General features: G+C 42.8%; 1 protein-coding gene and 1 long non-coding RNA gene across 4 annotated transcripts in view; one reads left to right on the forward strand and one right to left on the reverse strand.

Annotated features, from left to right (window-relative positions):
* Window positions 1–26481, forward strand: part of LOC142048736 (uncharacterized) — a 28200-nt gene extending 1719 nt beyond the window's left edge. Inside the window, exons 2-4 of the long non-coding RNA XR_012657522.1 lie at window positions 9892–10032; window positions 22562–22717; window positions 24355–26481. This is a non-coding gene — a long non-coding RNA (uncharacterized LOC142048736). The remainder of the gene's footprint in view (window positions 1–9891; window positions 10033–22561; window positions 22718–24354) is intronic.
* LIMA1 (LIM domain and actin binding 1) lies at window positions 274–27862 on the reverse strand. 3 transcript variants are annotated; one of them, XM_075075895.1, is made up of 11 exons: window positions 27747–27861; window positions 24022–24157; window positions 21293–21338; window positions 18802–19260; window positions 13299–13407; window positions 11719–11867; window positions 9225–9332; window positions 6848–6905; window positions 6000–6115; window positions 2889–3022; window positions 274–2482 (listed from the first exon to the last, which is right to left on the reverse strand). In XM_075075895.1, exons 2-11 carry the CDS (start codon window positions 24138–24140, stop codon window positions 1483–1485), a joined length of 2298 nt encoding a protein of 765 aa, XP_074931996.1. In that variant the 5' UTR covers window positions 24141–24157; window positions 27747–27861; the 3' UTR covers window positions 274–1482. The 3 variants fall into 3 exon arrangements, with proteins under 3 accessions (XP_074931996.1, XP_074931997.1, XP_074931998.1); XM_075075896.1 differs by lacking the exon at window positions 27747–27861 and adding an exon at window positions 25847–25943; XM_075075897.1 differs by lacking the exon at window positions 9225–9332 and having other exon boundaries at window positions 27747–27862.
* Window positions 27863–27917: the final 55 nt, after the last annotated feature.

Consider the following 27917-nt stretch of genomic DNA (forward strand, 5'->3'; position numbering starts at 1 on the left):
TGGAAGTGTAAAATACCCATGCATCCTTATGTCTTTTGGCCATGTTCTAACCCCTCTTCCACACGCTCTTGCATACGAGAGCGCAGTCTGCCCGTTTGACTGTCAACCAGAAAAAAGTGGACACACAGTGTCACCTAGTGGCACCACAAAAATCACTGTCGGTCTCCAGCTTCCATTAAGAACACTGGTACTTCATCCACCTTTTCCCAGGATCTTTTTAAAATGCCGCCTCTTTGTGTAACACAGAGTATGAATCCACTCTTCAGACTTAAATTTTAATGTAAATGACCGAACTTTATTGAAGGTTTTGTAATTAGCAGGACTGTTAAGAAAGCAGAATATTTTACACCTCAAGTATAGTTATGAGCTAATTCTCGTGAGAATACAGTACAAATAAAAGCTAATATAAAAAGGGCATCCTCCTTCCACCGTTCAAGATTTCACTATTTGTAAAATAAATGAAGTCAAGTTTAAAAATGTACTAAGCTTCAATGCTAGCAATCAGAAAGTTTCACTGTTCAGATGGTCTTATTCCAGAGATTTTTTGCAATGCAGCATAATTTCACAGCCATAATGAAAAAATTTATGGCAGCTTGATACAAGTAAGATTTCAAAGTTGTCAAAAAGCATTAAAAATATCTGCAGTTTAAAATGAATTCCAAGTTAAAAAAAAACAAAGACCAAAAAACCCAACAACCCACTTCAAATGCATATGAAATGCAAAACTAATGCCCTGCAGGCTACTGCAAAGTGTTGAATTGTCCTCAAAGAGATCTGTCAGTCAGCACAGCTTCTGGATAAGCACCAAAACACATATGTTCCAGCAACGGGCACATCATTCCAGTTGCACAGAGGGAAATAGAAGAGTAGGGAGTCTTCAACTGATCATAGGCATTCTTGAGAAAGAAAATCATGTTGCACTCAGTTTAAGATGCTTTAGTTGTTGGATACCAAGCACAAACATGAATGTTTTCATTATTAAAAAAAAATCCCAGTTGTGCCCTTTACATGTATTAAAGTGCATTAAGTCACCATCTTAAAGCAGGCCAGAAAGTCCCTTTCAAATTGGTCCCTAAGCACTGCAGTAGCATTTGTAGTGGTGAAAGTAGTGTGTTACAGAAAGCCTGTTTCACACCACCATTGTGAGTACAGTGAAATTCTGTAAATTGTTAGTGAAATACATATTGAAGCTCAAAAAGGATAAGACAGTGGGAGTACAGAACAGCTCCGTTCCCGTGCTGTGGACAGAGGTTACCTGTTGAAGCTATCCCACAGCCAGAGACTTGTTTCCATGCACCTAAATACACTCTTTGCAGGCTTCCAGAGTATTTTTCTAGTTGAGATAATTTGTACGTAGGATTCCCTTAATGTCGATGTGCAGTATAGCGTCGCTTTCATGGAGGACAGCTGTTTGTTAAAGCTAAAACCACTGATTTATAAAGGCCCAGCACCTTGCAGCACGTCTTCTAGTAAAAGGCCAATTTATTCTTCATCGTCATCTTCATAGTAACGATTCCTTTTGATCTGTTCTTCCACAGATAGATCTTCCATATCTTCACCCTCCCAGAAACCAACATCTTGGGATTTGCGATTCTGGTTAGGAGATGATTCCTTAGCAGTCACGACATTGGCTACGCTGGAATGCTTAGGAGAACTTGGTTCAAGGAATTCTTCATTTGGAATTTCCTGCTCTTCCATAGTGTGTTCTTCCTCATCTGTCTCTGCATTCACCTGGCCATTTTCTACAAAGTTCTGCTCTACTGTTTTGATACCAGACAATTCCTGTTCTTCCTCTACATTTTCCTCTTCAGCACTCTGGATGTTCCTGTTCTCAACCTTCTTCTCCTTTTGCTTTTTGTCTACCATGACCTCTCTCTCCAGTTCCTCACTTCTTTTCAACATGTCTCTCTCTGCCTTAGAAGAAGGTGAATTCTCTGTTTTATGGCCTTTAACAGACATTGTTCTAAATGAGGCTGCTACTGTAAAGGGACGACTTCTTTCCTTCAGCGAGGAAGATCTTCTCAGCTTTTTGAGATCCAGATCCACATCCTCCAGCACATCTGGCTTGGAAATCTCTTCTTCCGGGGGCCATTTGGGTTTGAATACTTTGATGCCCTCATCTAAGGCACTTCCTTGAATACTTTGGTCAGATGGAGGCGGCCATGCAATCCTGAGCTTTTTTGTTTCTGCTGGTCTCTCTTCTCTTTCAGGCAAAGCTGAAGCTTTTGCTTCCATACTTGCTGCCAAAACTCCTACTTTTGCAATTGGGGCATCCTCCACTCCTGGGCTTTGCGAACTTTCTGTTGCATTTACACCGTGGATGGTTTTCTCCAGGGATTCTTCATATTCGGTTTTGCCTGCCCATAATTCCTTATGCTGTTTGTGTCCAAAGCCTTCATCATAATTGCCTTTTGATTTGAAGAGCTGATTGAAGTGAGGCTTGCAGTAAATATTCCCACGCAGAGATGCATATGTCCCAAGACTGTTCAGGAAAATATCAAGTCAAATGTTAGCATTCTGTGTCTCGGCCACCAAGGCAGGTGTATATTTTAGTTATGTTACTGAAGAGATTCAGTTTCAGTCTTCCAACACGTTTAGAAAAGCTTAGAGCTTTCATGAGTTTGTATGGCCCTCTTTTCAAACACCAGGAATTCTTTACAAAGTTGGACATTATCATTTTACCCCACAAAATTACATTAGGAGTTTACAAATAGACTACACCAAGTGCAAGAGCCACTGGCAGAACTAGGACTGTATCTCCACTCCCACACTCCTCCCCAATTCACTGGATCATGGTTGCTCAGCTAAGGCTGAACCACATCTTACTCAGCTGCCGCAGAGGAAAGCTACACTTCCTAGACAGCAGCCAAATGGAGCAGTGTGTTTACCTGAGTTTACTGTTGCAATAGGAACAGCGGAAACAGCTGATGTGAAACACCTGCTGGTTGGCAAAGAGCCTTTCCATCGGGTACACAGTCTTCTGACACCCAACACAGGTTTCCTTCATTGGCAACTGAAATTTCTACGGGAAGAGAAAGCTTGTTAACTGGAAAATGAATCAACTGCTTGGGGACTTGGCTTGGGTTCATGCACGGCTTCCAGAGTTCTCAGAAAAATTGCAGCAATTCACTTTCTGCAACTCAATGCTAATTATGGTAGAGTGGGTTCTGGTGGGCACCGAGTGAGGAAGAGGCTATGGCAGGCCCACAGGGTTGCTGTGGCTTGACAGGAGCCAAGACTTTGCCTCAGTGAATTCCACAGCTGAAGCATCACAAGTTGAGCAATGGCTGAGAAGGAACAATGAAAATACTAGAACTCAGTTATAACTTTGACTGAACGAGTTCCCAAAAAGCTGCCTAAGCTATTTCTGCAACCTCAATTTTTCTTTACAGGAAAATGATGAAGAAATGTTCACATAGATTACAGTCAGTATGAGACTTACCAAAATAAAAACCAATAGTATAGAAAAAGAGCTGAAATAACCTCAAAATAAAAGGTAAAGGTGGGAGGGGAAAGGAATGGAATAGGCTGCTAAGTGGTTTGAAATTATCCACTTTTGTTAAATGCTTTCCCTCTTAAAGAAGAGGAAATAGTCTCACCATAGATGCAGGCAGCAGCAAACACTTCAGACTTCATTTGCAAGCGGTTCCAGTTCTGTCACAAAGAAACTATACTCAGGTTTCAAGACCTGCAGCCCTCAAACTTGCTCGAGATTTAAAGTGAACAGGGCTTTGAGGTTAAACAGCTAAAATTGTTTATGTGCTCCCTAAGAGAATTACTTGAGAGTTTAGTGCAAGGGTAAGCTTAAATGCTACAGAGTCGAGTGTCACTGCTGCGCTGTATGGGAACGATTTCACATTTTGTTTTCTAACAGCATCAAGGAAGCAAATACATTGCCCATGAGAAAAGGTCACTTGATGCCATTTGCTTCTTGGAATCTACTAAGCTTGGCCAATAGGGAAGACACTTTAAAGGAAAAATTAAATAACTTACAGTTGAAAAATTGGCAGTCTCAGGCTGCATGTTAATTACAACTACTTTAGCAGCAGGGTAAAGAGTGCCTAGGCTTCATACCATGGGTCTGCAGAGACACATTGATATTGTGGCTTTCCTTTGACAAAGAATTACCTGCTACAAACTTACTAAAAAGCCTTGAGGAAAATATGATGGCTAAAGAAAAAACAGGAAGGTCACAGGAAGACATAATTACAGCAATTTATTTATAACAGGCTAGAAACAATGGTTAGGCAATGAAAGTTACAATACGTGAGGGACAGATTGCTGAAGACAGGGCCAGCTGAAGCCAGTTTGTCACAACCATAAAGTCTGCTGCCAATTTAATTCCAGTTTAATAGGTACTTCAATTTTGTTAAGTCATAATTTTGAAGTCATAGTAGATTAAAGTTCTAAGTATGATGACAGCTTGACCAACATAAGTTTAGAGTTCCTTTTGAAAAAAAAAAAATTACAATTTCTAGGTGCTGCCAAAACTGCATATGAATTCTGAATTTTGAGTCACTAAATGAAATCTCAAAAAAATGAGAGTTTACAGATGCAAACAAAAATCTAAATCAGCCATGCTTGCCACAGGGAGCAAGCCAGCAACAATCTGCTTGCCCATCAAAAATAGCTCTCCTGGAAAGCTTAAGTTTTGCACGATGACATTATGGTGCTGGCATGTACTTCTGCAGTGCACATCCCCATCTAAGAAGAGGGACTTACTTGTATAACAATGAGCCCTATGTCTGATGGAGAGGCGTTTTGGGGTGTGAAGAGAAAGAAATTCCTTTCCAGGCCTACTACAAATAGGAGCTACAGAAGGAAGGTGAGGCCCAATAAATATGAAAAAACTTGAGAGAAAGCTGAGAGTTGAGCTCACATTAGGAGGGAAGCAGAAGGCAGGAGTAGAGGTTAGGAACCAAGAACAGGAAGCAGAAGCTGGAAGAGACAAAAAGGAACCTTACATGAATAAACAGCATCTGGGTTTCTACCTCAGCAGTGCAGCATCTAAAGCAGTACCACGGTAGAGGACTAAAATGGTTCTAATTATCTAAAGAGATAGCACAGAGGACCAAGACACACAACCTGTGTGTATCTTGTATGCTGTAGCAGACTGAGAATACAAAAATTTACAGGCAGCTCTAGTTTCACATGCTGGCATTTATACTCCAGAACACTAGGAAGCCACATCTCACTGGTCTTCATGAGGTCAGTGCAATTCCTTTCAAAGATGGTAAAAACAACAAAAGACAGTTGTTTCCTCAGGAGGGATCCAGGAAGTCTGTGGCAACCCAGGGAACAGGCATCTAACTCCAGACAGCGCACATGACAAGAAAGTACAGCATGATCAAAATGTTCAGCACTGCCATTTGTACGTCTAGTAAGATTAGCAAATACATTCCTATCCAAGAAGTTCTTCATCTGCTTTAAGCTTTATAGCTCCTGCTCAAAAAAATGTAACATTAAGGACTTGTTATTCAGAATGCCAAACTCAGTCTTTGTGGAGTCAGTTACCACAGTGCCCCTACTAGAAAGTTGCTACCAGTTGCAGTTACCTTGGGAACAGCTGGAAGAGGAGGGTGGAAAGCCAAGCCCAGGCCTACTAAAGGCTCTGAAAAGCAGTAGCAGGACCTCAGGGGCAGCCTCTAGGAGCACCGACTTCCCAAGAGGCACAGACCTGATATGACCCCTTTCAAACAGCTTTCCCACACTGGAGAGAAACTGCCTCTGTTGCAGGGGCACACTGTTGTAACAGCAGCAGGGCAGCTCCCAGCAAGCAACTCAGTCTTTGAAGAAAAACTAACAGTTTTGAGATGCTTTTGCATTCAAAATTAAAGTTTCCTCATGAACACAGTCTGCTCAAGACAGATCAGATATTGATACCGTTACTGCCAGACCCTTCGTGACCACATTGGTTGCATTAAGGCTTTTCAATATTAAATAGAGAAGTTAGCTGGTTTTAACCATTGCCAGTGTTTGAGAATAAATAGCTGCTTTACCTTCACTGCTTTTGGCAGAGATGCATCGGTCTGGCCACCTAGTTTAGAACCGAAGTTTTGCTGCTTTGTGCTGACAGGTTTCTGAACTTCTGTCTTGCTCTCCACATTTTGTCCAACTAAGGGAGCACAGGAGTAAGAAATGGTATTACAATGACTTGAAAGCCATGGAAAGCTTATGCTTATAAGACCAAGCAGCAAGCCTACCAACTAAGGGCTAACACATCTTTTTCTTGAACATCTGCTATTAAAACTTTAGACCTAGATAAACACCATTATTCTACTTTTCTAAATTACCAGGAAAGTTAGGTTAATAGGTAAAGGAAACTAATATATGGGATCCAACATCTAACTTCCAGGAACTATTCTTCATTTCTGCAAAGTGCTCACGTGTGGGTTTGAATTTAAGCGTAAAGCTAAGGCAACCTGGGAATGTGCTTATGTACTTCCCTGAACAGGAACTTGTCTCTCTCTGGACAACACCAAAGACATCTAGTAATTGTCCTGCATTAATAAGTACTTCAGCCTATTGACTGATGTAGCAGTTGCCACAGCTCTAAGTTTAAGTCCAATTGGTGAGGAGGCTACACTTAAATATGTTCAATCAGAGCAAACGAGTTACAGATGTCTTAGAATTCCAATTGCAAATGAACTGCTAAACCTGAAAGAAATTCTTATAAAGTTTGAGTTAGGCACAGGACAGATTTTTTAGTACAAGACAGGTTTTTATTGGGTTGAATTTGTCATTTGACAGGACTGATCTTAGACATCCTACACAAAACTGAGCAGAGTTAGTGCTTTTCCTCAGCCGTGTGCTTTACTCGCGTTGAGGCAGGAGAACGAGTACTTACCATTGCCATCCTCTGGAAGACCAGAGTAGAAAGACAGGTTGTTCTCACCTACAGAAACCTGCAAGAGAATATTAGACCTTGAGCACCTTTGACCTTCTGAAGTCTGAATAACGATGGCCTGAGTAACACAACAGGCAGCTTAACGCTGTAAGCACTTAAATAGGGAGACACTGGCCGCACTGAGGTGCACATGAGGCTACTTTTTGTGTTGTAAGGCAAAAGGCAGAGTCCAGCTGACTGTCAAGAATGTTAGTTGGGCTACAAGGTAGACATCCTCATATTACTACAGCTCTTGCAACATTCAGATCATCTACCATAGTGTTCACACACACAAACATCATATTTTTGTTTTCCCAAACACCTGCAGCTTGTCCACCTTTATCTGTTAGTCTTCAGAAATCCTTGTTGATTTTGTTGATGTACCTCCCAGGTTTTCTTACTTAGAAATACCTTGACACCAAGCAGTAGCCATTTACTGCAAATATCATGGCTCCCTCCAACATTTGACAGATCTCTGACATTTAAACATCCAAAGACAGTGCTTTTGGGGAAAAAAAATTTTAAAATAACCAGCTGTATTTTAAAAAAGCTTTTGTAGAACCACAAGTCTGCTCTTCCCAGGTTGGGACAAACATGCCTGGACCTATCCTGTTCATCCTCTGTCAGAAACAGATTCATATTTAAAAAAACAAAAAGCAAACCAAAAACTTTTTTGAAGAGTTGGATATAAACAAGTTTCAGATACTAAACATGTTACAGATAAAGCTCTTAATGTATATTTCTTTATTAAACTTGGCACTATTGCTATTATATCAAATAGTTGTAAATAGGTGCCCTGAGAAACTAAAGTACTCTAACAAGATTAACTGCAAATCATCACTAATTCACTTTAATGATTGGAAGGTCCACTGCAAGCAACTGAAGTTGGCAAATTAATGAGGTAATGAGGAAACAAGTTACATATTTTTTCAGCAGACCAGAGTACATTAATATAACTAACACTAGGATACTGGGAAGTGCACTGGCATGTTCTGTGGCTGTTAGAGAGTCACTCATGTCTGGCTACTAAATCTTTCACAGATTCAGTGTGAAAAATGATAGAGAAAGCTAGCAAGTTTCTTTTGTTTCCTTTTTGCCATAGGATTCCTGTTTCTGACATTATTCATGGTAGTTTTAATTAGGCTTATTTCCAAGGTTCATCATGCCATTTCAAAAGGACAATCCTGGCTCTCAAACAATATTCTATTCAGGTTCTTTATTGCACCTGGACACCTCAACAAATAACTTCACAATTACAGCTGAATACAAGAAATTTTCTTCAAAACTTCCATTCAACAACAGGGAAACATTCTGATATAACAGGTGTTCTTTTAATTAACTCACCTTTTAGCAAAAAGCAGCCTCCACCAGTTAAACATGAAGCTGCTCAGCTGTCAGCGAGGAACAGCTGAAAGCAACACTTTGGCCCCTTGCCCAAGGAAGGCTGGAAAGCTCTAAAAGCCCTCCTGGCATTAGGCTGCCACGTGTTCGGAGTGGCTGGAGTACACAGTACCCCAATTATTATTCAGCTACTTTTATCCCATCTGCTGTCCCCAGTTTAGTATACAAATGCTTGAGCGTGCTTTATTATCTCTAATTCACAGAGTAATTTAGTCTCAATTTACAGCTGAAGCTCAAAACCAGGAACAAACCCAAACTGGCATTCTCAGTTACCTTAATAAAAATTTAGCCACTAAATGCAGAAGAAACAGTGACAAACTCCTTTTACTTGCGTCACACAAAGCTTCTCATGGGGTTTTTTCCTGCTGTGGTTTCTTTTTTTGTTTTATTATATAAAAAAAAGCCGCAACTCACAAACAAAAGAAATACCTAGCTGTGAATCATCTTTTTACAGTTAAGGAACACAACACAAAAAGTCTAGGTGGCTTCATCATAGTCATCAAAAATTAATGGCAGAGTAAAAAAAAGCCCAGAACAAAAAACCCCTACAAAACCATCAGAGGTTTCAGCCCTAGTCAAGTACTGAAGCCATCAGAAAATACGTAAGTATGATACTGAAGGATTCTGCCACACTACAGGCATGTGATTACCGAGAATGATATTTCAGGGGAACTCTCCAAGAAAACTTAAAATGTCTCTAGATATTCTCTGCAGCTGCTAAAAAGTCTTCCACAGAGACTTGCTAGCTTGTAATTCAGATACAGTCTGAAAAAAAAAAAAAATGAAGTATCAGGAATTCTGCAGCATGTAAGTGCTCTGTGTCAGCTGCTTGTATTGAGTTCCTAGATGGCATGTAGAACAAGCATATCAGCTGTGCTTCTACAACTAGTTCCACTTAAAGTGAAGTCCTTGATCTTCACCAGCATTAGCATCTTACCTTCTCCCCATCCTGACAGGAAATGGAGTCCTCAAGACTTGGTGGCATATTCTCCTTCTGCTCAGATTTGTAATTCTGGAGTTCACTTTCACTGGCTTGAATCTCATTCTATAGAATAAAGCACTTAAAGTTGACAGGTTCTTTTCCCCTGGGAAAGTACTTGCTTTCTGTTTTTCTTAAAATCGTTTTTTAAACTGTTTTCCTAGTACATACAGTGATCATTAAAGGAAGGGGCATAAAAATCTATACAAACTTGGTAAGCGATACATTCTAATGAAGATAAAAGATGGGGCTGTAGAATTTGACTCTATAGAGGTAATGCCAGCATTTTTCTAAACAACTCTTTCCCTATTGTCAGGTTCCTGTTTAAAATCAACTCTCATTTTTCCCCTGCTCAATCTGCATCTTCCTTTTCCAGAAATGTTAATTTTTCATTTTAAATTACAAGTATTTCAAGACAAGCACTACCTAAAGTACTGTGTAACTGGAAAATACAATTCGACATAAATGCAAATCCTACCCTTGCTTCAATACTAGTCAAAAACCTAATTCAGTTATTTGCCAAGATTTTTGTTCTTGACAAACTGACTTGATAAGGATTTTTACAAAAGAATCTTTCAGACTTAAAAAAATCCAGTGAAACCTCGTGTTTCTTTCATTGCCACAGGATACAAGATAATTGGAGACAGACTCGTGCCTTTCACAGGGCATCTTCTCTGTAACGTGAAAGAGAAACAGCCAAATGCCAACACCAGCATCTTACTGGATTTTGTAAACAAGTCTGCACAAAACCAACCACATCTAATAAGTATGTAACAATGTTAGAATTTTAATGTATTGATGTCCAAATGTGCTGTCTATCACCTCTCCCTCCCCTCCCTGTATCACTTGCAATGCATGGAAATGATTGCTTCCCACCCTTACTCTAACCAACTGTAGAAGTGTCTATCAGTTTTAATCCAGGCCTAATTACACCACAATGCCCTCAAAATAGTTGTTCCCAGGAGAGATTATGGCTTTCCTTTGTAGCACAGATGTGACACATTTTAAGGGAAGGGAAGTACAAATACCACACTAACATATCAAAAGAGCCCCAGTTGCTTTGTCAGCAGGGAAGAGGAATATCCACCAGTTATGGCTGCTGTTGAAACACAGAAGTACTGCAAACACTGGCCTCGGAAACCCTTGTTTGCTCCATCCTGTATGCTGCCCTTGTCAATGTGCCAGGCCAAAACCGGAAGAGATTCTGCCAAATGGGACATCCTAAGAGCACCAGGCTGGACTGACACTCAAACTGATAGCGCTGGGCATTTGCAAACAAGAGTCTCAAGAGACATCTATGGTAAATCTCTTGCCATTATGACATAATTTACTGGATCAGCTACGACTCTGAGCCACAATCTGGGAAAGGCAACGTAGCAAACTGAATCCAGGTGAAAAACAGGATGCAGAAATCAGCAATTAGCAGTTAATCAGATTTGTTGCATTGGCTGCAATTACTTTCCACTCATGCAGTGAAGTTTACTCTACTTTCCTCCCGAGGGTTGGAGAATTAGACCCACACTGCATATGAAATTCAGAAATCATGTCAGCTGGGTAGAGACTTTTGCCTCTCTACAAAGATACCCAGGAAGCATGCGCTCTTCCCAAGCTCGAACCATCATTTTTGGCTTTCATTTGCAGTGCAAGCTTCCCAACTTAAAAAGGCCCTGCCTCTTAAAATTTATTATTCTGGTTAATAAAAGTCATACTTAAGCAATAAACGTTCCCATCATTAAGCAAAAGTATCAGACAGTTCCAGGAAACGTACTTAAGCACTTCTTAGCAAAAGCTTGGATTCTTGCAATCTCTTCAGCTGCGATACTGTACCATGATTCATTAATTGCTCATTTCCTGATCAAATATCTGCAAATTGGCACAGGGTTCATTCACTGCAAGAGTCTAATTGGATCCAGATAATGGGTGAGAAGACTTGAAGGGAGGTGAAAAGCAAAAGGGAGGAAAACTGATGGGAGATCCCAAAGCTGCAGGCCAAGAGATCTAGGTTCTATGCGCTGTATGACATTGGAAGTCACTCCATCTTACTGTGCCTCTGTTTTCCCGAGCTTAGAGCTAATGTACAACACAGAATGGAGTTTGGTTTTAAAAAAAATACACACAAAAAAAAACCAACAACAAAAAAAACCCAAACATGCAGGGAGCTACAGACATGCAGAAGGAAAAAGAATGTCAGCTATGTTTCAGAAGGACCTCAGTCAGTGCCAGCAATTAATTCCTGGGAAAACTTTCAAGATTATTCCAGGAAGATGCAAATTCTTCTTTCTTCCTGCAGTATGTAGAGGCAACTCTTCATTACAAACTACTCCTATGGGCACAAAGTTATTTTCAAAGAAGATGGCATTATCTTCAGAAAGCCTGGTTTCTATAAGATCTTCTTTCCAGTCTCAGGCTGGGACAAAAATTCACTTCTACACAAGCCAAAGAACAGACTTACCATGGTACTGGGGCCTGTGGAACTGCCCTGCTTCGACACAGCTGCCTGATACTTCGCCAGCCTATCCTTTATTGAAGTTTCCGTTAAGCGAGGCATGTCCAGGCTTTTCTTGGTCTCTGCCTTCTCTGGGCTGAGTGCTGGACTAGTATCTACAAGAATCCATGGAAAAAGAACTCTGTGAATAAAGGGTAACTTTCAGGAACACCAGAAGACCTGTCTACAGAAAGAGGTAAAAATCCTACCCCTTCACCACTCCCAAGACCACAGAAATTCCAGATCTGGAGAGCACAGAAATACTTCAGTCAAAGATTTATGCTCCAAGTCTCATAATTAATCCAGCTGGTTCCAGACGTAGTGTATTCACCAGAGGCAGCGTCCAGCCAGTGGGCTCCATCGTAGTAAGCAAACAGTTTTAACACTGAAGGTTGTTTTGCTGTTATTGTCAAATGAAAGCAGCTGCTACAGTGGCTAAATAGCAATACACATCATTCCTGTAGTGGAATAGTTGTCAAAGTGTTTTGGGGAAAACATGGGAAGCAAGGAAGGAAGTCTCACCTGCCATTTCCACCCTCTCCATGACAATAATTTATCATATGACATGTACAGATGAGGAGCTTGAGAACAAACATGAAATAATTCCGTTTAGTCTTGCAGGATCATTTGAAGGATGTTTTTAGCTCAGGAGGAAAGAAGCATTTGGGACCTTAAGTCTTTGCATAGGTGCAGATCTCCTGACTCTCAGAACTATGCCCCATCACTTGCCATCCATCTTTCATTTTTGCTGTCAGATGTTAGCCAAATAGGTTTAAAAAGCCAGCTCCTGTGACTGCTCTGCTATCTAAGTTCCTCGTATAACGGTCAGGTCTTCAGTAATAGCTTAATTGTTCAATAAAGAATAATAAAAACCCAACCTTTCACTAGCTAGGGGCCTTGAATGACTAAAAAGTTGTATGAATCATTAAGGTCCCTCTGGAGGACAATAAGCAAATGTAAGTAGTTTTTGCTGTTCTCCCCAGTATTGCTCAAATAAGGACACAATGTGCATCACTAATTAGTGAGATATAATATTAGCCATAGGCTGAAAACACAAAAGATTGTGACTGCTTTGTTAGAAAAGAGTCTCCAAACATAAGAAAAAGACATCATTTTGCTCAAGTCATAAGGCTAGCTGTAGTTACCCATGTCTGGACAAAGTAGGAGGGATGAGAATTAAAGCAAGAAGGCATATTGTCCTGTCTGTCTGCTCACACTTTCTAAATTTTACTATTAAAAGTAGTTCAAGGATTGTCCTAGGATTAAGACATGGAAAAAATGGGTTCTATTCCTTAACTTGCTACTTATCTCCTGTGTCTTGGTTTGCTGTGCTTAAAAGTAGAATGGTTTAAAAGTCACAGCGAGATTTAATTAATTAAATTCAGTGCTCGCATGGACTTTACAGATGGAAGATGGCTGCAGTTTCTTCCATTTCTGAAAGGCAAAAGTTATTTCCATTGTATTGTATAAAATAGTTTTATTTTATAAACTAGCCCACCCCCCCAAAAAAAACAAAAATCAAAACATAAACCATGAGGTTTACTCACCTGATGTATTATAGCTCTTCTCTCCTTGGCCAAGATCAAAGTCCTCTGAAGAGAGGCTGTTTTCAGAAATCCTCCTACCGACTGCTGTCTTCCTCTGGTCTCTAGGGACCTGTTAGAGACAAGACCCACCTATCAGCTGCCTGGACAAACAAAGATTGTTGCGTATAATCCTTTAAGATGCACAGGTGTCACTAGCAAATCTGCTTTACTGGAATAAACAAGTCTAGCAGGTGACATCTTATTTAACCAATATAAAGTTTGATCACAGAATACTTGACCCTCTGTCACCTGGAAAACCTTCCTTGAAGAGGTCAGTAGATGCCCTTTGACTAGTTATCTTTGCTGAAGTCAGAGAACCGCAAAGACCAAATTTTTAAGCATTTACCACTGCAAATAGAAAGCTTCAGCCTAGATCTTTGCATTTCTTACAATTTCTTTTGAAGCCGATGTTCAAGGTCATTTTATGAAGATTTTAAATCAGAAGGATGAAAGTAGCGAGCTATCAAAAATTCGCACTGATTTTCAGCAGCAGAAAGAAGAATAAACACTATTGTAATGAAAGTTATCTACAGTTACTTGTTTTGATTTGGATAGCTCGTGCATTTGGTACCAAATAATTCCCTAATTAGGTCTGATAAGGCTGAAGCTTAAGCAGGAGAGTGCTAGAGATAAATATTCTCAGATATCCAGGATAATCGCTACCAGCAATGCAGTGCTGGACAGGGTGTTCTGTAGCGCTACCACACAGATGCTCTGGCTGGCTCTATCAGATTTGATACTCATTTGGTGGGACCAACTCCCCAAAAATCTAATGCTCAGTAAAAAGATTGTGAAAAGAAATTTCAGCAGCTTTGATAAATGCTCATGAAGATGAAATCAAGCTAAACTCTGCACAAGATAGGAAGTTTTCACAGCTGAAGGTCAACCTATAAAATATTAGAAGGTGATAGATCTTTGTTCCCTCCCTAGGAAGAGTTAAATCACAGAGCCAGCTGGAAATTAAGATTGAGGCTAATGTAGGGAAAAAGGCAGGTTTGGCAAGATGCTCCAACCACACATTCTCCCCCAGCCACCCCCAACTTCCAACAAGTTTCTTATTTGCTGGTCACCAAACTGAAGGAAATTCCAAAGTTTTGTTTTAACAGAACTGCACTGTAAGATAATCACTGTGAAAAATCAGGCTACTTTGGCGTACAAAACGACAACTTTACCAGGAAAGGAAAATGCAGCTGTAAAACCTCTTTTTCCATTAGCATGGGAAATATTTTCTATTTCTGTGGTTTAAGACTTTGGTAACTTTTCTTACTGGAAAACAGCTTAGCTATGACAAGTCTTTTCCCTCCACCGAGTGCGTTGATAGGTTCAGTTTGGGAGTGTCTGCACACTTGTAAGGACTTGCAAATTCCTCGTTCTGTGCAAACTATCCTTAAGATGATTCTTATTCAGCCTATGTCCACTTTAACGTCACCCTGAGTCCACGAGTCTGAAGTTCTTACAACTCAGAAATTTGTTGCTCAAAGGGTCTAGCTTTTGACTAATAAGCAAAGATAACTGTAGGCAGAATACACTTGAAGACAAGATCGTTTGAGGATGCAGACGAGAAAATATGTTTATTAGCCCACTTGAAACCCTTGACTATTTAATCACTGCCCTGGGTTTGGTTTGGGGGTTCCCCCCCCCCCCCCTTATTTTGGATTTTTTGTTCTTGGTTGTAGGGAGTTTGTTTGCTTGTTTTAATAACATGGCACCACATACATTTTCTTGCATGCAGCAGGAGCAAGAAAGCTACAAATGAAAAAAAACAAGTTTGCAGTATAGACACATAGGAAGTTTAACTGGCAGCAGAGCGCCTAAGAAGTTTTCACTACTAGGGAACAAAGTCTTAAGTAATTTAGATCCAGCATCTGGGATTCCAGCCTCACTGAAAGAAACCATCAGCACTTTCCAGGAGAAAAGGACAGTTACAAATCAAGATTGGAAACTTGTTCAGGTTGCCTCCTCTCATTCTCCTTTGCTTCAAAATCTCATTTCAATTTATTTTCACTGTAGTCTTTCTCTAGTGACATCATGCTGAACTGCCCTCATGTTGAGAAGACAAAGAATTCTCAGTTATCACTGAAATGAATTATTAAACAAATTAAACCTCTAAGTAAGAGTTGGTGAGTGGCCAGCGTGTTGTCAAACAATTTTGACAAGTGTTCAATCAGCTGCCATCAACAGGAATTCTGGAGCAGGGTCCAGCACCTCATCTAGACACATGCACAAAATCAAGGGTTTCTTCCAAGCAACCAAAAAACTCCATATTTTTACCAGCAGCAAAGGATTCAATATTAATCAGAAACAGACTCTTCTGCTTGACTCAATAGGACCTTCATGAAGGCTGGAGAGTTCTGACTCAAGAGGAGAGGGCTGTCCCTGCATTGTACCACCTTGCTGTGGAATCCACTGCAGCAGGAAAAAGTTCAGTTACGGGAGGCAGCCATCTCACGACCAGCTAGAACAGACCAAGTTAATGAGTACTCCAACTAGCAACTGAATCACCTCCACAGTCCTGCCAGCTCCTCCCTCTTCTCCTGTCCGCTTTGCCACCTCAGACATCTACAGGTATTACCATTTCACCCAGAGAACTTTTCTGTAGATAAGCTGTATAACACAATTAGCCTAGGTCTTGAAAGTAAAAATCCAAAACACCAAAGTACAAAAGCTTTAGTTAGAGTTCAGAGATATTTCTTTACATGTCCTAGTAGTAAAACCTACAAAGTCAACGTTGTGTAGATTTTATATCAACCCTTTTGTACTGGGGGGGAAAAGCAAGAGTAACAGAAAAAAAATGTTTAACAAAGGGAAGATGAGGCACTTTCCCCATTGCAGTCAAGAGACTGACCAACCACAAGTAATCAGGGTTATTATGGCTCGCCAGAGGTAACACCATTCGCATGAAGGAACCCCTGACTCCCAACCTTATGCCAGTGCCACTCGGTTCCCTTTACAGCCCTGGCTGGGCCACACTTCCCATGCCACAGCTTCTGCTACTCGCAAAATGAGAGAAAATATTCGTCACGTCTGGAAAGCCTCAAGGTTCTAAGACAAAAGAGGTGAGCGCAGAGGTACCACAAACAGAGTTAGCAGCATTTCGCCTGAGGCACAAAGAGTTGTTGGGCAAAAGACCAAATAAAAGTTACACCTATTTCATTCTATGCTAACTGTGTCAAATGTGACCCCACACATAAGGTTAGCTACACAAGGCGGTAAGTTTTTGCCTTAAAGGAAAAACACAAACCAGCTTGGAGACAATTTTTTAAGAAGTACTGCAGAACAGTCTTTTCTTCTGATCTTCCTTGTGTATGCTTTCACTATCACTTACAGGAAGAATTCTTTGAAATTGATAAAAGACCTGATGTTCAGTCTTTGCTTAGTGCTGAACTGATCTAGACTGACGTGCCTGCCTTTAACGTGGTTAGAGCATTTTTCTCCATGAAGATGCAATAAAATTGCAGAAGACGGAGCAAAATCTGAACAAATAAATGAATAAACTAGGAGGTTTTGCTTATAACCCTGAAAATGAGTATAGGTTTGTTTAGAGTGGGTAACTTGAGTCTGGAAATCCAGGCTCTAAGCTGGATTCTTGCCAGAGACATGCCCAGCAACCTGGCAAGTCGTTTTACCTTTACTGCCACGAAGTTACAGCCATGTCACTCCCTATCTTATACAGATGTTTTGTCAGCAAAGCTCTGACAGCACTTATACCTTAAGGCTGAAGTAAATGCCAAGGAAAATTGCCATCTCTCAACTGAAGCCTTGCTTGCACTTAAACCAGGCGTTTATCAATGGACAGAGTTCAGGAAAAGCATAAATGGAGGAGGCAGTTGGAGAGGTTGCAGTTAGCCAAGCTCACACCATTGCTGCAGTTGCTTCCTACCTTAGTGAAAAAGGTCTGTGTCCCCATAGCGCCTATCTTCGTTGTACGTGACAGCATGACGTCATCCTCCAGTCCTCAGATAAATTCCCAGACCAGAAATCTCACAACAGGGCTTTCTAATTACAAAGACACCCCCTTCCCCCTACAGTTCAATTTCAGAGCACTTCCTGCCTTTTGCCTCCTAAAATTAAAAAGTAGCCACATGAACTTGGAATAAGAACATAATTCAAACCTAAGCTGAATAGTTTCGTACCTACTGTATGGTATTTACTGTGTTCAGTCGGCTTTCAACAACATTTAAATTACTAAGCTTGACATAAATATCAGTTCCAGATTCAGTCAGCTCCGAAACAATTTATTCCCCAGGCTAAGATAAAGTTACTTGAAGCCCATCTGCAAAACGGTACTTTCCTGTGGAATCCTGACTGATTAATCCTACAGCAAGAGTTCAGAGAAGCGCTATCGGGAGATCACCCTCCACAGCCCGCCCTTTCGCTGGACCTGATAGTACGGCCAGCTCTTACATAATGACAGAGACTACAAAAATCTAAAGGTGTGAAATTACTACATACAGACCCAAAACTCACTTTAACACAGAGGTGCTCCTCTGAAGCCCTTAATTGTTACATATTTAAACAACTTTTGCCCAAAATTTGTTTGTTTTACTCAATACTGCAAGAAAACCATCCGCAGTAAAACAAAGCCAGAAGTGTAGGAAACTATGAGAAAACTGGAAAATCCACCAGCATCAAGGCCTCCGGACTATGTTGCAAGTCACTAGCATATGCAACTCATTTTCTAGTTAAGCAATTCTCCCCGGGGACACACAGTCTGCAGTCCACATGCAGGATCAGATTTCATGAGCAGTTGTAGGAAAATGCAAGCCCTGTGCATTTGCAAGTCAAAACTAGTGAAGGCAGGAGCTTGTCTGGCTATCTCTGCTTATTTTTCCCCCTGAGGATTTTTTTTTCGATAGGAAACATTTAAGATACAAAGATGAGAGAACAGCAAAGAAAAGAGGGGAGTGTTTCACAGGACTTAGATGTCTGTCTCTGTGTGCATACGTGTGACTCACATACTGATACATATATAAAAAACCCCTCTTAACCCTGGCAGTACTTCCATCTCAATTGCAACCGCCCGAGACTGTTGAGCTCACTTCAAACAGTTACTTTTTCTTTTATACACATATATAAATATACAAAGATAGAATTTTCACACAATTCATGTTGGCATAACTCATCTTAATCTAAAGGCAAGAGATAAAAAATCCCAACTTGCTTATAAAAAAAATCTTAATAAATTCCTTATTTTCCTCTCTTAAACTGTACCCCTCTCACAAGCAAATTCGCTTTACGTCTCCAATGAGCAATCACAAATAGCCACAAATCTAAGCACTCTGCACATATTTGTATAGCTCAAGTAAGTTATTAACACCAGCTACATTATGTTTCAACTAAAACAATGAATACAATTATTTGCAGAGTCAATAGTTTGGAGCCACTCCCTCCAGGGACTTTTCCTGATGCCCAAGAGGCAGCAGAGTTTTAGTTTCTCTTACGATTTGAAGGGACAAATCCTTACCTTGGTGTGAGTCGCTTCACCCTTTTCAAACATCATCTTGAGTTTGTTCAGCGGAACGTTGTATTTCTCAATCTTCCCCGAGGAGTCGGTGTTTTCGCTGGTTTCAGGCTTTTCCACTTCTCTGGACTCTCTCAGACAGTTTTCCATTTTACCGCTCTCTGGCGAGTGGCTTTTAAACTTTCTGCTGTCACCACCAGGGCACTGCAGCTGGTCAGGGGTGCTGGAAGGGGCCTGGGCGTCAGAGGTAGCACCAGCCCCCGGGCTTTGCTCCGTGTCTGGGGAAGAAGCAGGGCTGCTCCCGCCTCCTAGCCTGGGGCTAGCGACCTTGTGCCTAACCTCAGCACAGCTGCTTTGTAGTGTTTCCTTCCGAGACTCCGTTCCCAGCACTGGATTCTCCCACTTCTTCTTTAGTACGCTCAGATTCCCCCTTTTAAAATGAGGGGGAAGATTTTCTGTGTTCTACAAAGAACAAGAAGTTAATTCCAGTTATATGCCCGATGAAGCATTAAAGCACTTCCTTTCTATGCAAAAGGAAGCTAAAGGCTCAGTACTGATCTCAGCTCTCTGCTTTTTCAGACAGCTGTGAATAGTTACAACTGTGCCACATGGAGAAAGCATCCAGGATAGGAAAGGAAGGAGGGGGGAGAAAAGTCAGGAGCTAAAGCAGGAAGTGAGCAAACAGGATGGCCTTATAAGGAAAAAGGGAGTCAAGCTCTAATGAGTTAAATGACACACAAAAGGCTTGAATCCACACATGAAGGAAAGGGGACCAAATTCCAAGCAACAAGGGTCTCTAGTCCGAGAACAAGCAAGGAATAGCAAAAGCAGCCATATGAGAGAGAGGTGGGTGGTGTGCCAAACATTGCAATGTCTTCCAGCTGGTTCAGAAGACAACAATTAGTAGGCCTTCCAAAAAGCTACAGATCAGCTTTCAGGAACCACTACTTTTTTGGAGCTATGTATTTCTACTGGCAGTTAACAGCAGCGTTTTAGTTACAAGAGATCTGTCTTCAGTATTTTATACCATGTGATGTAAGGCTCAAGCTTAGCACTGACAACAAATGCCTTTTTGCTCCCATTTACAAATACCAGATCAGTTGCTGGAATTTTTTTTCTATTTCACTCAACACACTGAAAGCTCTAGGCAGGAAACATGCACACAAGTCACAAGCGCTGCCTTACCACTGAGAGTTAGACGGTAATGCACCGGACAGTAGTACCCCTCGTTCTCAAGTGCTTTTCAGACCAGTTTTGCTTACAAGTAGTTACCTCTCCCCAGAGTAAGAGACCAGATTCAAATCTAATACCTGCCACCGTTGCATTTTCGCTGTCTCTCCCTTATGGAGACCACTATGTATCAAACTCATTGCAAGTGGAGCAGGTCTGCAAGGCTTACAGGAATTAAACTGGATTAGCAGCTATATTAGGATTTAAGTCTCTCACCCTATTACTCTTCTGGTCACATTTTGAACACTGCTTTGCAAATTAACTTGAATCCACCTAGACTTCAGAAAAGATCAGCCTGCTCGCTGACTGTGTTTAAAAGAAAGTACTAAAGTTATAAGGCAAATGTAACGTAACAGAAATACTGAAAATTGCGCAGCAGGTTTCCACCGGGACACCTCTGGACATGACGCCTATGGAGTCCCGGCATACTTCGTAAACACACGTCATTCTTGCTTGGGACTTGCCTGTTCCCTGATTGCACAAGCACTGAAGAAAATTTAAGACTGAAGTGTACTTTTTAGAATGCTAATTTTATCGCACCTATATCCCAAACAGAAAAAAAATTTACTCCCAAGCATTAAAGAGGTCAAGGCAGCATGATCTAACAGAGACTTACCTATATATCCTGAAAACATTGCCAGTCTTCTTAAATAAAAATTAAACTAAGGATCTGTTTCTACAAAGACCTGCAGCCTTAGTGCCTGGTATTTCAGGCAGGGTCCCCTGGCCCCAGAACAGTAAGTGCAGGGTACTTTACAGGAGGGAACTCGAGGCTGTAACAGAGCCAAAAAGGATGGTTCTGCCTCATGCAGGGGCATTTTGAACCCTGTAAGCCACTTCAGAGAAGATGCCCCTAATGGATTCTCCAGCTATCTACACATTAGAGTTCAGAGAGGCTGGTAGCTTCTTTTAAGCAGGCTCTTAAATTTAGTTAAGAAAGGAAGAGGTACCACACAACTGCCTACAGCTAAGAACAAAGAGGTGGATATTCATGTGTTGTGGTTAATTCGTTTTGCCTTTTGCTTAGGAGAGAATTGGTGATTCACCATATAGCTTTGGGCAAGGCACTCGCTTTTCTTTCATTCCACTGGGAAAGGGTAGGGGGAATGAGTCAGAAGCAAACACTATGTCTAAGCCAAGATTTCTGTAGGACACATGGCAGCAACTTTGATATTCCAAAAATCAACTGTCACAGAAACATTGCACGTAGGTCATCCCTTCTGATGGCAGGCTGTTGCTTATTGCCTAGGAAACAACTACTTACACTTCTTTTCTTCTCAGTAGTGGCTTCTTCAGCCGCTCTCTGATACCTTTGAGAAAGAGGAAAGAGAAAAAAAATACCCCACCAGAAACAGTTTTTAACCAGAATATTGAATACTCTTGAAGACAGCTAAGATTTTTTTCCCCACCAAGGATCCTGTACACTTCCCAGACCCACCAAATAAAACCAGAGGCTGCAAAAATAGTAGCAAATAGTACCAGAACAATGCAAAATGATAGACACATTTCAAGTCATTCAGTTTACAACAATAGCACACATTAATATATTTCATTACCTAAGCACTCTGATTCTCAAATGTAGACCGTTTACCTTGGAATAGCTGTATTGTTTCTGCCACCCAGCTGTCTGCTGTGCCCCCTTGCAGGAATAACCCAGCTATTTATACAGCAGCTGCTGAACCGTAACAAATTACAGCTTGGCATACGCAGAAAATCTACATAAGTGCCAGTTTATTTTACTATGCTGGGTTGTAAACGGCACCAATTCAGCAGTTGCTTCATGAGCAGCTGAACCATCCCAGCAGTGGAAACAGTAATCACAGCCCTCTGAAGATAAGCCACCCCAGATCATGAATCAAAGTCCTTTAAGAAGCGATAGAAAACTCCCAGCAACCTGCACACCCCTCCACTGGGCGTAAGTACATCCACAGCTAGGAGCACACCCACTGCGCTGATGACCGAACTGCGCAAGGCGATTGCGCTTTGCTTTTGAAACGCACAAATTAGGCAGATGTGACAAATTTTGCCATTTGTAAGTAGAGCTCTGCTCTTCAAAGAGAAGAGACGTCACCCAACGTCTGCTTGAGCAAACGATATTTCTGTCTGTCTTATCTGTGCAATTCTACTTTTGATACAACTGTGAACACGTTGCAGGCAGTAAATAAGATACTAATGTCTTAATAGTCACCAGCTTCACACTTTAAATAATTGCTGGTATCAAACCAATAACTAATATATATCGTGGGCTCCATTCCTTCCAAGAAAAAAACCTCTTACATGCGGATACCTGCTCTATTACTCATTTTTTCTTTATAACAATTGATTTCTTTTCCTGCTGTGAATGGTGTGCTCCTGTGTAGATTTCTCTTCATTGCACTAGAGTAGACAAATTGTACCTGTTGACCAATTATAATTGTTACTTTTTTCTGCTCTACAATCTGCGCTTACTGCCCAGACTGAAAGCTGCTGAAGGAATATAGCCGGCCTCTTTAATCAATACAAACATATTAACCTATGTCTCTGTACTATAAAGGTTCCAAAATTTGGACAAGACATGCTGAGGAAGTACATTTATGGAGGAAGAGAGATCAATACTGGATGAAGCAACAAAGAGAGGCATGGGCATGAAAGTGAAACACCACGCTGACAAACAAACAAGGATTGAAGAGTCCCAGACAGTGCACACTCTGTAAGTCAGCCCACCACGGCGTGCTGTTTACATCTCTGCTGTTGCAATTTGCATGTCTCTGACCTGACAAAACTGATAACCTGGATGCTACGTGTAATGAAAAAAATGTTTTCACACAGAAATATTTAGGGAACAGCAGTTCAGACAAATCATGCTCCTCACTGTGAGTGTCAGTGTTGGCAAAGCCGGTAAGTAGGACCGTGTCTTTCCAAGGAGCTGACACCGCTTATGTAGAGGGACCTTACTTGATTAGGAATAGCCGTTTGGATTACTTCCAGTAAGCCCTTTTCAAAGGATTATCAACATTTAGCAAGATGACCAGGTTTTGTATTCAAGCTTCAATGGGTGAATAAATTACCTTAACAAGAGCCGCCAAAGCAAGCAGCTTCTCCCTGGGACGGAGTACTTACAGAGTAACTCAGAGGGCTGTGTTTGTGTAAAGTCCAGATTGCAATTACCCTTCCCTATCGACTCCATAAAGTTTCTCCCGCACTCAAGATTTAAATACTCCAGAACCTTGCTACACTACTAAAGCAATAGCCTGGGAGGCTTGGTTGCCCAAATCCCGTTAAAAATCCAAGCTGTAGTCTATAATTTCCTTAAGGAAATAAAAGCTGTTCCAGAAAACATGTACAGGCTGCCACCACTAAGTGTATGAAATATTACTTTATGATTTCACTGTAACCCATCATCCATCTCTCAGAGAAAAGGGAAGGGTAATACTCCTTTTCTGCACACGTTTTGTGAAACTTCTGGAAGGGGGCATCTGTGAAAAACGTGGCTACTATGAAATTCCCTGAGGGAGCTCTTACTAGATGGCTACATCTATCACCTGCAGTTGACAAAACTACCGTTTCTCACTGGTCTCCAATTAACTGATAAAGCACTACTGCTACTTTTTATAGTACCAGGCAGGAAATGCCACGTTAGCAGAGAAACCCATGCAGTTCGTGCTTAAGCAGTTCAAGACCATTTCTGATGAAGTAAAACCCTAATGGCAATACCCGCCTACATCCCAGCACTCTGCCCTCAAAAACACATTGCAGTTTGTAGTTTGACAGAACACGTTCCCCTTTATTTTCTGACAGCAGAAAAAAGATATTATAATTCTGATTGCTGAAAAAATACAATGTCGGCAACTAGAAAAACTTTTGCCCAGCACATACTAAACCAGAAACTTAAATGCCTATGGGGCTGTGTTACTTTTAAGAAGGAAAGCAACTGTCAGTGAAGCAGTCGTCGTTCAAGGTACCAGCTGTCAACCTACACACAGAGCTTGTGTTCAGCAGCCTCCCGGCACTTACTTGGAGAACCTCTCCGCAAGAGCCGATGACTTGTTCTTGTTGACTAGAGAAAGCTCTTTCGCAGTGATTTTCAGAGACTGTGAAGTCCATTGATTTCTAGTAAACGGGGAAGGCTCCATTGTATCACCACAACTACCTGCTCAGGAAGAAAGTACAGCATCAGTCAACGTGAATTATGTGAGCAGAAAAGTAGTTTCACAAAGTGATTCCATACTAAGTCGCTGTCCAGGTGCTCCCGGTGTACATGTGTCACCAGGTCCTGATCGGTCAGGATCTTGACCACCAACTGACTAGAAAAAGGCATCAGGTTAAAATTATAAATATTCTCTGCAGATGCCATTGAGACGGTGCCCTGGATAAAAGCCACAATGAATGGGGTGAGAGAGAGGCCGTAAGCCATGGAAGGAGTAAGAAGCAAGCGGTGATTGAAGAGGGCGCAGCTGTGAAGCTCTGTATTTCCCACACACACGGGCCCCAGGAAGCCCTGATATGCCCTCTCTCATTCTGGTTCCTAAGCCAAATGTGCTGGCATTTGTGTAAGGCAGCTTGAGTTATGAAACCTAAGAGGATGTAATTCCTATGCAAACATTTTTCATTCACTCTTGTGCTGGCCATTCTTAATGCAGCAGCCGTTTCCTCTGTGAGCTGAAACAAGTCTTGTGTTCCTGGAGGCAGCTGTAAACCTCACGTTGCAGCAGTAGCTATCGGTTACCTAAGGAATAGCTTTGGCTACCCCATCCTGCTGTAAATGGGAAGAGATTTCGTACAGTTTTTCACCACAGAAACCAACAAGACTATATCAGATTTTTTTTTTTTTAAAACATACTACGTTTTCTTTTGTGGAAGAGGAAAGGAGGGGAGATTAATTTAAAGAGCTCTCCGATAAGACAAAAATAAAGCTTGTGGGGCAACGCCTTTCCTTTTTTCCTCTTTTCTTCTATCCCAGGTCTCATGTCACACAATGCCTGTAGCAAGTGCACTAAGCGATCCTACAATGCTAACATCGGGCAGGCTGATCTCTTTCTCATATCTTCCATCAATTTCTTTAACTGATTTGCACCCTTAGGTGACAGAAGTCTGAGTACAGCTCTGCTTCACCACTAGTTACGCTGTAAATGGAAGCACCGTAAGACAACTTGATATAAACAGTCAATCAAGAATAGGAAAGACAACGTTTCCGAAACCCTCACAGGCATATAATGCAACCGCTCACAAATGACAAAGACCCGGCATTCTGCAACACCTCAGTCCACAAGAATTCAGCTGCAGCAAGCGGAGTCTCACTGATTTCGTGAGCTGTGAGTCTCAGCAATTCCCCGTGCCGAAGGGGAGCTCTGGGTCCGGGAGGTGCCCCGTGGGCGCTGGAGCCAGGGGAACCTCTTGAGTGCTGCACCCTGCTGCTGCCTGGAGAGAACACAGGCAGCAGATGGACACGTTGCTGCCTAGGTAGATGCAGTCGCACAGAACGGGGCTTTCTCTAACATTCCTTAATTCACCTGATGTAATGGAGAGGACAACGCACCATGCCAGGACATGTGTTTTCAAGATAATGATTTAGATGGTGCTTTTACACGCACAGGTAGAACCATCGTGGCAGACAAGAGTTATGCCAGTTTTTGTGGTGATGTTGAAACACACCGAAGCTACTTATCAAGGTTACGTTCCCAGGCGCAGGTTGCTGCAGCTCAGACTCGCGTCTCCCACATAAGGCAGTCTCTGAAACGCATCCCTTGCCCCTTCCGACTGGCAAGAGAAACTCAGGCCACAGAGTTACTCCCTGAAATTCATGCCTTCCTGAAAACACTCTGGACCCTGTTATCCTCACCTGTTAACCTGCGAACTTCTGCCCAGACTGGACCAAGAGAAGGGAGCGCTCCATTTGGTGCTTAAAATAGTTACCAGAGTCTTTGCCAACTGCGCAGACGATCATCCACAAAGAAAAAGGACCTGATTAGAACAGAAGCGCTCAATTTTCTCCCTTTTTAAAAAGCCCGTTGCACATGCAAATGACCATGCAGTTCTGTATTGCAGGATGGAGTCCCTGGCGCTGATGCCCAGCAGCAAACATTTAGCCTATTGATTTAATAAAGCCACAGAATACACACGCAGAGATTATAGATCCAATTTACGCCCAAAAAACGTAAGTCCATGTTAAAGAATTCTGAGCCATCCGTGTAATGCCACAGTTCAAACTTTTATGATTAATCTTGAGCCAAAAGGAGATCACCTGAAGCCCCACTTTGTGGGTTAAAAGGCCTTTCACAAAACAGAGGCTGTTTTGCCCAGGAAACAGTAGCTGGGCATTCATTAGAAGCCTCCCTTGGCAGAAACAACAGGTTGCGCATTGACATGCACCTTACACGGAAGGACGGTTTCAGTTAAATACTGAGAAAACAAAATCTGGTTTAATTGTCCAGAAAATAAGTCCGGTTTTGATGCCCTTTGGGCATTCTGCCGCAGCTTGCAGGGATCACCGCTTGCATTTTTGTTCAGTTTCCCTACCATTTTCCCCAATAAAGTGCCAGGTACGTTAAGACAACGTGGCCTGCTTTGGCAAAAAGCTCTTTACGAAGGTGGCAGCTACCGCTGGGATGGTCAAACGGAAAGTTAAGCAGCATATTGGGAATCTCAGTCACTAGAAAAGCCACAAACCAGAATGCGAGGATGCCCCGAAACTTGTGCTCCCGCATTTCTAACGCCGTTCCGCATTTTTAGCGCCTTCCCATACGTTTATCGCTGTCTCAAGCCTCTCCACGATTTTTGTGTGGTTCCTTCCGAAGAACGTATTCCAAGCCGTTGCAGGGAACAGCCCTTTATGGTACATATTAGAATTTAAATGGGATCGGGAGCACTCTGCACATTGCGATAGAGACAGGTTACGCCGACACGGGTAGCATGGCGTCTGAGCAGGGAGCCCAGGGTTGTGCAAGATGTGAAGGAAGGGAAGGGCTGTGATTTAGCCGCTGTCATGCACCAAACCTCGCTCCGGTAACTTTAACTGTTTAACGGTAGAATAAAAATCCGTATGCCCGGAAAAGTCCCGAACGCAAAACTTTTTATTAACACCTGCCCCAAAGTGGAACCGGCTGACTTACGGATGGTTCCGGGGGCTGCCGAACGGGACATCTCGCCAGCTCAGAGCGGCTCGTCCGCGGAGCAGGCGGGAGCGGGCGCAGGCGCACACCCCTCGCCCCGGGCTGGCCCCGACCTCCCGGTCCCGACGACACCCGGCCCCGCTGTAGGCAGCGGCGGCGGGGCAGGACCGGGGCTTCTCCTACTCCGCGCCCGAGGGCGGCGCCGCTCCCCCCGCCCCACAGGAGCCCTCGGGCCGAGCAGCAGAACGCCGACGTCCCGGTGCGCTACGCCGGCGGTGTGCCGCCGCCAGCCCCGCACCATCCGAGCCGGCGGTGGCCCGGTGCCCCGCGCCGCCCGGGCCGGGTACCGGGAGAGGGCGGGGGGAAACCCAGAGGGGCGCGCTCCAGCCCCCCTCCGGGGCGGGTAACGGGCTACGGGCACCTACACAACCCCGCACCCCACCGCCGGGCTGCCGCGGCCAAGCCCCTACACCAGGAGTCCCCGCAGCGGGTCCCGCTCTGGGCGGCCCCGGCCCCGCCGTCGGGGGTCCCACCGCCACAGCTCCTCCGGCAGAGCCCCCCCCGGGAGTGCGACCCCCGCCGGTCCTGCCGCCCCTCCGCCCGTCCTGCCGCCCCGCGCGCCCCACGCACCTGCGGCGGCCAGGAGGCGGGTCCCGCACGCACACCTGTCGCGGCTGAGGCGGCTACTGCTCCTCCACCCCGCCGGCGGCACCGGGCAGCCGCGCCGGCCCCGCCCGCCGCCCCGCCTCGCCGCCGCGGGGCACGCCCCCTCGCCGAGTTGGGGGGGTGGGGGGTGGGGTG

This window comes from Phalacrocorax aristotelis, chromosome 26, assembly GCF_949628215.1.
Source record: "Phalacrocorax aristotelis chromosome 26, bGulAri2.1, whole genome shotgun sequence".
NCBI classification, from domain to species: Eukaryota; Metazoa; Chordata; class Aves; order Suliformes; family Phalacrocoracidae; genus Phalacrocorax; species Phalacrocorax aristotelis.